This window comes from Vigna radiata, unplaced genomic scaffold (assembly GCF_000741045.1).
Source record: "Vigna radiata var. radiata cultivar VC1973A unplaced genomic scaffold, Vradiata_ver6 scaffold_297, whole genome shotgun sequence".
NCBI lineage: Eukaryota > Viridiplantae > Streptophyta > Magnoliopsida > Fabales > Fabaceae > Vigna > Vigna radiata.
The window spans coordinates 106945-118547 of NW_014542036.1; the positions used below are offsets into that span (position 1 = coordinate 106945).

Consider the following 11603-nt stretch of genomic DNA (forward strand, 5'->3'; position numbering starts at 1 on the left):
AAATTGATTAATTGAAGCTAAAACAAGAATGAATGGATGATATTAATGGTATGAGATGATTATGTTGTTCGGATTTAGATTTCACCTAATCACTTTCATGCATATAAGAACTTGTCTTCTTCATTAGAATGTTAATGTCACTTTCTAAATTACTTAGAACCCAATGTCTCAGCATAAAAAGCCTATCCTTAATTGTTAGACCATAATCCCTTGCATCCCTAACAATCAATTCTGCATTACGAACAGAAGCTTAAAACAATCAAATGTCCTATCCCTATGTTCAGGCAATATTCCATTTAGGTGAAATTCTCCAGATCCTGGTTCCTAGGTATTTCCCAATAATAAAGAAATTCATACATCATGCTATGAATGATCATAACATAATAAGCATTAAGCAAAGGAGAAAATCACTAACATTCAATGAAAGAAGCATAAAATGTTTAAATCATATTCAACTACATGAAAGTTTAGAGGTTCCATCTTCCCCAACAACAAATGAGTTTAGTTCTCCATCGTCATGAGAACCTTGGTGTACAATGGAAAAATGAGATAAAAACCCTAGAAAGAGATGAGGATAGCTCCTGCATGCCCAATCTGCCTCCAAAGGGTCAAAAAGTGTGTTTTTGTGCTTCAGCCACCAAAAGATCACAACCCTAATGCGCACAAGTTGTAACGCCCCAACAACTTACAGGGACTGTTGACTGCCCCCACACATCAACACAAGGTTTTCCAGTGTGCTTTGTCCTCACTCACACACTTTCCGAGAAAACTTCCCGAAAAGTGTGTGAATGAGGACAAAGCACACTGGAAAGCCTCGTGCTGATGTGTAGGAGCAGTCAGTAGTCCCTGTAAGTTGTCGGGGCGTTACAAATGGTATCAGAGCCAGGTTCTCCCAATACAGTGTGGTTCAAGGACGAACCATGCGGAAGCTGGTGGACATGTGACACCCGGGCACTGACGAGGGTGGGGAGTGATTGCCGGTGCAAGAGGCATGGACAAGGAGCGGCTCCTGGCAGGCTTCTAGTGGAAGGGGCACGTGGACGAATCGAACATACACCGGAATGAGAGGGATCTAGAGACTATATAGGTATGGGACTATACAGTTGAAGGATAGCTTAAAGGAATTGATTTGGCTACTCATATCAACAAATGCATTTGCTTTTCGGTAGCCTAACTCATAAGAACTCCATGGTTAAGCGTGTTTATCCAAGAGTAATTATGGGATGGGTGACCTTCCGGGAAGTTTTCTCGGAAAGTGTGTGAGTGAGGACAAAGCACACTGGAAAGCCTCGTGTTGATGTGTGGGGGCAGTCAGCAGTCCCTGTAAGTTGCCGGGGCGTTACACAAGCCCTTAAATAGATAAAAAATGGCCCATAATCCCATGTCGTTGGCACTCAGTGACCTAAGTGGGGCGCCCAGGCGTGCTACGGCATATGAAGATTGACGCTCAATGCCCTGGAAGGGGCAAGCAAGCGAGCTTGCGAAGAGACTGACGCTCAATGCCTTGGTTGAGGGTAACCAGGCATTCTACAGTGTAGCTGACTGGCGCTCAGCGCCCCTTAGAGGGCAAGCAAGCGTTGATGCGTGACTAGTGGCGCTCAGCGCCCCTTGAGAGGGCAGTCAGGCGTTTGGCGTGACCTCTTCGATACTTTTGCTCCTCTTCCAAATCATACTAATAACCTATAAAATTGAGGGAGTTTAGTGCTAAAATCATTAAGTATAAGCTCAATTCATGTATTCACAAAACTAAACCAAAAACACGAGTTTAAGCAAGCTTCAAAGTCAAAAAGAGTTGTTTTAGTATCAAAATTACATCATAGATAATTCCAAATCATACCAATAACCTATAAAATTGAGGGAATTTATTGCTAAAATCATTAAGCATAAGCTTAATTCATGTATTCACAAAACTAAACCAAAAACACGAGTTTAAGCAAGCTTCAAAGTCAAAAAGGGTTGTTTTAGTATCAAAATTACATCATAGATAATTCCAAATCATACCAATAACCTATAAAATTGAGGGAATTTATTGCTAAAATCATTAAGCATAAGCTTAATTCATGTATTCACAAAACTAAACCAAAAACACGAGTTTAAGCAAGCTTCAAAGTCAAAAAGAGTTGTTTTAGTATCAAAATTACATCATAGATAACGGTAAATTCAACTGTTATCAACAGGTATTTTTGATGTTAAGCCCTTTGTTTTCCGTTCGACCTTTTCTGTATATCTTACATACAGATCTTAGTGAAAGTGTTTCCTCTTTTCCTTAACTTCCATGTTTCTTCATACATGTGTTTACCTCCTTTTGATGCAACAAGTTATAATGCTCAGTATAGCGCTTTAAATTGCTTTGATAAAAATAATCAAGGACGCACGTGCCTACCGATTTGACGCAACTTCTTTTAACATTATTTTTATCGAGCGAACAGACGGATGTTTGTTTGTTGGCAGGCTAAAACTGGAAGTTTACTTAGAGCATTTTTTCAGCTTCAAGAAGTGTGATGTACTGAGAGTTCACTGAGAACATTCTTCACCTATCGACTAGTTCTAGGAGTTCACTTAGAACGTTCCTTAGGGTGAAGATACGGTGAGAGTTCACTGAAAACTATCCTCACTGATCGGCTAGCTCTAGGAGTTCCCTTGGAACGTCTCCTAAGCTAAAGATATGATGAGAGTTCACTAAGAACGTTCCTCATCGATCGACTAACTCTAAGAGTTCACTTGAAATGTTCCCTAGGCTGAAAATATGGTGAGAGTTCACTATGAACGTTCTTCACCGATCGACTTCTTATTTCTTTAAAAATGATAAAGTCGACTGAGCGACTAATGTATATTAAAGAGTATTACATATAATTTTCAACTAAAATAAAACTTTAAATACGACACATTCCACGTGTTTGGGATGTTTTTGTCGTTTGGATGTTAGAGCCAATATACGCCATTCCACAAGCCAATTTCTCATAGGCGCGGTTTTTCCAGAGACGTAAGTCTTTCGCCAATCTAAATCTCATTTCAAGAAATTTCCTAGGTATTACATTGGTGTTATACCACCGAGCAACCAACCCTTTTTAGGCTTCAAATCGAACAACGCTTATCTTCTCTCGGGCAAAACATCTAAAATAACCTAACAATCCTAAATAATATGATATCATTTAAAAATCTTGATACCACTTTCTTAAATCTCAATCCAACATGTGAGCCTAAAATAATTATGAAAAATTAGTGGCCATTTGTTGAACTTTGTAAGGCACAAAATTTGGTTTTATTAAAAAGAAAACAAAGTATATTGTAGTGTTATTCCAAACCAGAGTATCAACCTCTTTGATGCAGTCAACCAATCCAAACACATACATGATACAATTCTGGCCAACCCCAAACTTTTATTTATTTATTTTTCCAACACTATATGACACAGATACACCAAACATTATAGTAAGATGAACATCATCATTCTTTTATTAGGCAAACACATTATTAACAAAGAAAACTCAAAATATGAAACTGGGATCCAAAGTTGATAGGCATGCTGCTGCAAGCTGGTTCCAAGGAAGATTCCATGTTTGGTTGTAGAATTCTGGTGGGGTGGATGATGCATGTTCAAAACTTAATGGAAAAACACCCTCTTCTGAAATCCTTTGCTTTTTGACTGATTCATGCTCTTTCTCACTTTGTGATTTCTGTGATTCGGATTCCTCAGAAAGAGAAGGCAGAGGTGCAGTTGCAGAAGAAGCAAAAGGCTTGCATGTTTTTCCAGTTATTGTTTTCATCTCACTGCTTTGTCCAAGTCTCTCCATGTACCTTCCTTGTGCTTCAACTTTTTCCTTCATACTTCTCTGAACCTTTAAGCCAATCAAACAAAATAAAAAATAAAAAAAAAAAATGAAAAATCATTGAAGATATTCTCTCAGTCAGTTGGAAGTTTCAGATCGACTAGAGATAAGGCCAATTTATAATATATAAGTGAGGTGCAAACTTCACCTTACAAACTGGTCTTGTGAGGTTGAGTTAGGCTTAAAACTCACTTATAATATGATATCAGAGTCATTGTTAAAGTCTATCCTTCGTAAACCTCTCCTTATAACTCGGTTTTGTGAGTTGAGTTAGAGAAAAGAAATACCTGTGTTTTATCAGCCAAGCGATTTTGCACCTCTTTCTGCATTTGAAGCAGTTCCTTTAGTTGAAGAGCACTGCTAATTACAAACATTAATAGTAAAATCATAGTTGAAAAGTTGGAGGATGGAAAACTGAAAGTTGAAAAGGTGAGAAAAAGAAAATACTGTTGTTGAATAAAATCACTAACTCACGATATAGAGCTAAAATTTGGAAGTATATCTGATATGCTTCTCTTCTCAAGTTTTCCTCCTTCATAGATAATTAAGGAACTTGTTATGAATTCACATGAATTTGGTGTCATTTGGAGCTAACTTAGCATCAATACTCAAGGAAGAAACTTACTTGTGGAGGACTCTGGAATCAATTTGGAGATCCTGTATTTCTGAACAAATCCATGTTCAACTTATCAGATTTATGAACATGATTAACTTTTCTGTGATTTTTCAACTTAATTATCTGGTTTCACTTTCTAGATATGTGTTATTCAATATTCTAACAATTTTGTATTTATTTATATTGAATTAAATATGATTTTTGTCTTTATATTATTGTAAAAAAAATTGTTTTGTTGAAAATAATGTAAAACATTTTTAATTAATGATATGATAAATACTTATCACATACAAATAAATTACAATATTGCATATTATTAGTTGAAAAAAATTTAGATGATTTTAACGAAATAAAAAAACAAAATAAATATATATTTAATCTAAAAGTGTAACACTATCTTTTAAAATAGTTTGAAAAGACATATTTAAACATCAATTCTTGTATTCCTAATTAGCATACATTTTGTTGATGTAAGCATGTTAAAATTGTGAATGGATCTCAGTAATTCGAAGTAAAAGAAAATATAGTTTTTCTTTTTCTAATATTTCCAAAGTGTATTAAAACATTTGCTAGGTGAAATTGATTTGACATCGAAAAGACTTCTTAAAAGTATTTATTAATATTATAAACATTAAATATATCATGTCCGAAATATATTAATTTCAGTTGAAAACTAAAATTAACTTTGAGATTATGGATATAAACCAATTTAAACAAAATGTGTGTAATGTTAATTTTAAAATAAATTTATTTAAAAATTTCTGTTGAAAAATGAAATTAGCATTAAGGTATTGAATATAAAGTAATTCAAATTCAAACCTGCAAGTGGCTTTTGACATGATAAATGCTTAGCTCTGAAATACCCATAGTCTTCATTCCTTTCAATATACCTTTGGGTGTTGCCCCTACACAAACAAATCAAATTAGTGCCATTTATACAATTTATTAGCTATTAGTTTCTTCAAAAATTTTATGTTAATTTATATGTAAGTTAATTTCAGTAAATTAATAAACCTTTTTTTACCTCTTTTAAAAATGTTTATGGAGAAGTTTTTTTCAAACAAATTGTTGATGTAACTATCAATTTCTCTCTAACTAAATATTTCATCTAACTAATTTTATGGGTTATCACTCCAACTAAATTATATGTTATTGAGTGAGTTTGTTTAAATTTAAAATAAGTGTTTTTTTTTTAAATAAAGGGTAATTTTAAAAATCACTTATTTAAGAAAACAAACATCTTTTTTAAAAAAGAATAAAAAAGTGCATTTTAAAACTAAATATAGAATATATTTCCCGTCTTTAAAACACAATGGTAGAATGCAAGAATCATGATATTAATACCACACAAAATTGCTCGTAAGTATACAAAGAAATTAACAAAGAAAAACGTATAATTTAAATAATTTTAATAAATTCCTTTCTCTAAATAATCCAAGCACAAGAAAAATCAACCAGAGATTTTAAAATATTGCACGAAAACCTGAAACTTAGACTTGTTTTAATCAACAATAAAAGTTAAGGTTGATTTTATAATTAACACGATTATTTATTGAGCTTGATTACAGATAAAATTCTTAAAAATATTATTTATTAACATAAATGGTTAAGCCATCAAGAAAGGATTCATCATTTGACAGATTTCATAATTAAGAAATCTAACAATAAAAGAATCATAAAACCTTAAACTTTTGTTTGACTATTTTTCATTTCATGAAACAAGTTCCAGACTTTTTTGAAGATGTCCCAATCTGGTTCGACAGAGGAGAAAGTAAGGTTTGATTAAAGATTACTTTCACCAAGAATGAAACTTGAACAATACCCAAAAGATTGAACCTTAAATTTAGCATATTATCCAGTTGTATAGAAGTTCATGGATAAAGTTCCACAGTTTTGCACCATTATTATATGATATGATGATGATGCATGGTATTATTAAGAGTCATTATTGTGATGCAAAGAAGGACTTACGATCAGGGCCACCTAGTCTATTTACAGCCACCACAAAGCGATCATGGAGTTCTTGTGTCCAACGTAGGCGTTCTTTGGCGGTGGCAGAGGCACGTGAGCGAGAGGAACCCATAGCTCAACTTTTGGGGTCTAAGGCCCAAGCAAAGGGATTGTAAAGAGGAGGATTATAGCATACAAGGGTGCAACAACGACAAAACACTTAGAATTAACCAAGGTGGCGATGTCAACTAAGCTGCATTGCATTTCCTTAGATTCTGCTAACTGTCTATAGTTGTCCAAAAACTCCAACTCTCACACTTAAACTTTGGTGTTTATGCTTCTGGTTTATTCCTTTGTCCCAATGGGAATTATTGATTGGATGGCGAGAATGCCTATGGTTCAGTCAATGTCTTTCATTACAGATACCACACGTAGTTTCCTTCTCAATACCATTTCCATTACTGCCTTATTTGGCATTAGTCTATTCCATGTTGCTTCCTCAAGTGACTTGCATACAAGTGAAAAGTTGTCAATGCATTTGGGTAATGGTTTAGAATGAGGAAAACGAGGTTGTTTTAATAATTTTGTTGATGAGATAGAAAATAGTTATGACTATGTGTTAGGTTGAAAATTTAGAAACATTTTTAATGTATGTTGAAAACAGAAACAGATGGTGGTGACATTGGTTGTAAGCCATTTCATTTTTCATTTTTTTTTTTCCTTTTCTTTTTGCTATACACGGATCTCTAACTCTACCATTTCAGTTTGATAAAATTGAAACCAAATTAAAGATTTCAAAACATTGAAACTAGATTTAAAACAAATGTTCAGAAGTATAGAAGCCACAAATAAGAAACTTCTTTTTTTTCATAATACAGGTGATAGAACGAGAAGCTCTCCTAACAATATTTATTCTACAATGAATAATCGAAATCGATCAAAATCTAAGGTCACACTCTTAAGAAATCATACGTTAAGTTTAACAAAAAGCATTTCAGGATGTTAAAATGAGCTCTACTCAGAGATAGAAAAACTAAAGTCCTATAGAAATCCATTTCACCTTCAAGTTCACCACACACGTGTCCTGCTTTTAGGAATAGGTAAATAGAAAGAGACAAATTTGGCAGAAAATCAAAATTTCACGTCTTACTTCACACATAATTCAGTTTCTTTTTCGTTGAAGTCATCTATGATTGAAGCATTCCACACATACAATCTTTCAACCCATCATGCAAGAACACAATTTAAGTTGAATTAGAAAAAACTGTGGAGGAGAAAATGTTGTTTTCTCTGTGATAAAAACTAAAATAAAGTTACAATATAAATTCAAGCAATATTCAACTAAATATAAACTAATCATGAAATTAAAATTTGTCATGTCCTATTCTGTACTGTGTATCATACACCAACCGTTCATCTTGGTAAAAAAGAAACTTGATCCCTACTAAATTTAGCCATTACATGAACTTCTGTAAGTGATGTAACAAAATTACAGTATCTTGTAAGCCACGAAACAACACTCACCTCACATGCACCCTTTTCCAGAGTCTTCACTTTAGGGCCTGCCACGCCTCAGGCTGCATGATGGACATTTATAGTGCTTTATGCCCTCAGCCTTTGCAGGGGTGATCTTAACGCACTTCCCATGGAACCACCTCTCACATATGTCGCAGCAAATCCAAAACTCGTCGGAGTTGTAGTTTCCACCACAGCTTCCACAGAGTGTTTCGTTGTGCTCATCTTCATCCTCCTCGTAACCCTCATCCGCAGCAAACTTCGGGTTGCTTTTAACTTGCCCATCATTGGATCTCTGCATATAAATGTAGAGGAATGACATCAGAAATGGAACATGCAGCATGCCTCGCATGGTTTTGCATACACTGGAAGACAGCAGCTTGAACTAGTTGTGCAATAACATACAAAAACAGACATCATGGTACAGATAGCTTAGAATACTACTTTGTTTCAATTTATCTTCTTAGGAACAGCAAAAGTAAAAGCTAAGTGTCCGAACTTAAGAAAATTCATCAAGCTTACGCCCAACACACTCTTTACTAATTGTTAATATTTATTGGAAACTAATAAGTCTTGAGTGATAAACCATTAAATAAGAAAGTGTGAAATGCAATTTTATTTTTTTTTTATTTCTAGTAAATTTCAGCAAAAAATAGAGTGTGTAAGAGAGAGTGTTGCTACACAAGAAACACTTATCACTAGAATACAAATGCACTAACCTTGGTACTTCCCCGAGACTTGCTTCCACTATCCACAGTGGGCTTGTCCTTAATTGGTTTCCTTTCAGTCACAACTTCAAAAACGGATGGAAGATCATTGATCAAACTAAACAAACGTTTCCTGCCATAAAGAAATGGGTTAACCATCAATAGAGGGAATCATAAGCAGCAAATGAAAAGAAAAAATTACCACAATAAAGAAACTCCGTAGAACACCAGTAGTAAGTAATTGTAGAAATTTCTAGTTGAAGGGAAAGCCATTAGAGAAAAACGATAGTAGTCAATCCCAGATAGCAGAAATTAATTTTCAAGTACTACCAACCGGCAGTGCTATAACAGTATAGCAGTTCACAGAGCAGCTACTTTTTCAAGATAGCTGATTTCGTCAAACACCCTCTACACAAACAATAACTGAAATTATATAAGCCATTTATATGTGATAGGGTATTTCTGTATTTTAATAGGTGTAATATCAATTGGTATTCTGTCAATATGACAGACTTACAAATGCTCAAAAATAAAAAGGCACTCAAGAGTTTAAGATATGTTCATCATTAATAGCCAAGAGTCATATTTTAAAGATACAAACATTACTAATCTATGGCTGGAAAAATATCCAATGTCATAAACATACAAAATTGAAACTAAAAGGAATCAAAATCAAAAACTTAAAGTGATGACAAAATAATATATTTGTAAATGTGTTTGTGTGTGTGTTTGATCGGAAAGTAATACAAATTGCCGATGTCATCATCATATTTTAGATATGTTGACATACATAAACTTTTGTTAGGATAAGCAGAGCAGTCAACATGGTCACTCACTGTTAACCTCAAATTCAATTTTTTTTTTTTTTCTAAAAAGTTGTTGGATGGGGACCTCAGCTGATCTTGCTGGTCACATAAGATTGTATTAAAAAACTTACTGCAAAACAAGGGATGCATGCGTAAATCTATCAGGCATCAGATCACAACAGACATTTGAGAAATGTGAATGTTGATAATTGCTTGAGACATTCATCAACCACACCAACAACATTGTGGACAATAATTTCAACATTAGACAAGGATAGACAGCCACAATGAACTTAACTTATCACCACATTCAAGCATATCCTAGATCTTACCTTTCATTGCGATTAAGACGAGCCCCAAGGTAAAAGGCCACAGAAACCAACCACGAGTCACTGTGCACAGCAACCAGAGATAGCCAGTCCCTCCGGTTCATGCCATCCCTAGCAAAATTGATTCCAAGAGCCGGCTCAGGTAGCTCTGGTGGAACTTCCTCTGCTGGCAGAGTTACTTCCCAGGCTTCATTTGGGTGTCCATAGAGGCACAAGTTATCCTTATCTTAAAGAAACACACCAGAGACTTTAAATTTAATAGAAGGAAAAAATACATTATTCAATCATTAAAAAACCTCAATTTAATGGGAACCAAAACCCACCAGAACGAATGTGATTGTTGTCATCTAACCAGACTCAAAACATCGGAACATACCAATACTACCTCATTCAATATTCTCTCAATAACTAAGCGCATTTTTGGATTCACATTGGATAATCTAAAATCCAAAATCATAGTTGAAATACCAGTAAACAGTTAACAGATTTTGAGACTCAAAATCAATCTCTTAATTTTATAAAGTTCCACTACTAACTTGTTTCTACAATAAAAACATCCCAGCATAAATTAATTTCACAGTAAAATCAACAGTAATCAAGACCAATTTCATACAAAACCGGTTCTGCAAAAAATTCACCCCACACGCACAAGAACTCACATTCCTCTCATTACCGCAGACCCATGTCATTTTACTCAAATTCCGAGCGTGCAAACTCTAATATATTTGCTCCAACCAAGAAACTAATTTTGCAAGTTCACAAACAAGACGAATCCCACAAAAACAACCAAGCAAAGTGAATACGTAACAAAAACCAAACTATAGAACCAACCCCAGAAAACCCAGATCCTAACCACCCTTTACCTGGATCGCAGAGTCCGTAAAATTCATCAACGTCTGAAAGAAGAAAAGGGCAAAAAGGTCATAAGCAAGTGGGAGAGGAAAATGGAAGAAAAAGAAAGAGACATTGGAGAGAGAAGAGTAGTACCATGAGTGAGAGCGCGAATAACACCGGTTCTTCTGGCGCTATAGTCCTTGAAGATCTCTTCAACGGTGCGCGGACTGGAAGCCATGTCCATAACCCAATTGAGATCTAAGTGAAAGGGCTTTGAATTTGGGGAAGCTAAATGAAATTGAAGAGAAAGACCATGGAAATTGATCAAAGGGGTGGAGAAAGTGAGTAAAAATACAAACTTGAAGAATGTGTATGTATTAGTATAAGTAGTACTCAATAAGGCTAAATTGCCTCCTCTTCCACTATGTTTCACACTACTCACCCTTGCTTTCCACTAAAAAAAAAAGGTTTGGTGAGAAATTAGGTCTAAAATAATTAATAGGTAATTCCGATCGATTTGGGGTCATACAAATATTAGGATCTTAAAAACAATATTTTTTTCATAAATACTAGAACAATCTTTATGCGTGATATGATAAAACAACATTGGTGTCGTAGCAGTTACAGAAATCTCTGTGGATTAAAGCAACATTAATTTTGAAGAGAGTTTAGGTTGCACTGAGTTCAACCGATTCAGTTTCTAGGGAGCGAGTTCGGGTCGTAGAAATTAAGACCATTTCTTTCTATGGATAACCTTCGTGTCATAGAGGTTCGAATAATATTATTTTCCTAGTAAATTTGGATTTGGATTTGAAAATTAAACTTCTGATGGGTATACTATTGTTTTTGGAATTATAATTTGTTTTTTATATTTTTGTATAACTACTTATTTCCATATGTTACATATTTACAAACTTATTCCATAATTTATACTCGTTTATGAAATATATTTGGTTAAAAATATATAATGATTTATAAATGATACGCTTTAATTTTGAACTATTTTCTTATTTTTT

General features: G+C 34.3%; 2 protein-coding genes across 2 annotated transcripts; both read right to left on the reverse strand.

Annotated features, from left to right (window-relative positions):
• Positions 1 to 3360: 3360 nt before the first annotated feature.
• Positions 3361 to 6764, reverse strand: LOC106779036 (myb family transcription factor PHL7-like). The gene is made up of 6 exons (XM_014667063.2): positions 6418 to 6764; positions 5266 to 5351; positions 4456 to 4495; positions 4305 to 4362; positions 4118 to 4187; positions 3361 to 3839 (listed from the first exon to the last, which is right to left on the reverse strand). Exons 1-6 carry the CDS (start codon positions 6527 to 6529, stop codon positions 3489 to 3491), a joined length of 717 nt encoding a protein of 238 aa, XP_014522549.1. The 5' UTR covers positions 6530 to 6764; the 3' UTR covers positions 3361 to 3488.
• Positions 6765 to 7663: 899 nt separating this feature from the next.
• LOC106779044 (PHD finger protein ALFIN-LIKE 1-like) lies at positions 7664 to 11257 on the reverse strand. The gene is made up of 5 exons (XM_014667074.2): positions 10741 to 11257; positions 10617 to 10649; positions 9757 to 9979; positions 8631 to 8751; positions 7664 to 8206 (listed from the first exon to the last, which is right to left on the reverse strand). Exons 1-5 carry the CDS (start codon positions 10829 to 10831, stop codon positions 7952 to 7954), a joined length of 723 nt encoding a protein of 240 aa, XP_014522560.1. The 5' UTR covers positions 10832 to 11257; the 3' UTR covers positions 7664 to 7951.
• Positions 11258 to 11603: the final 346 nt, after the last annotated feature.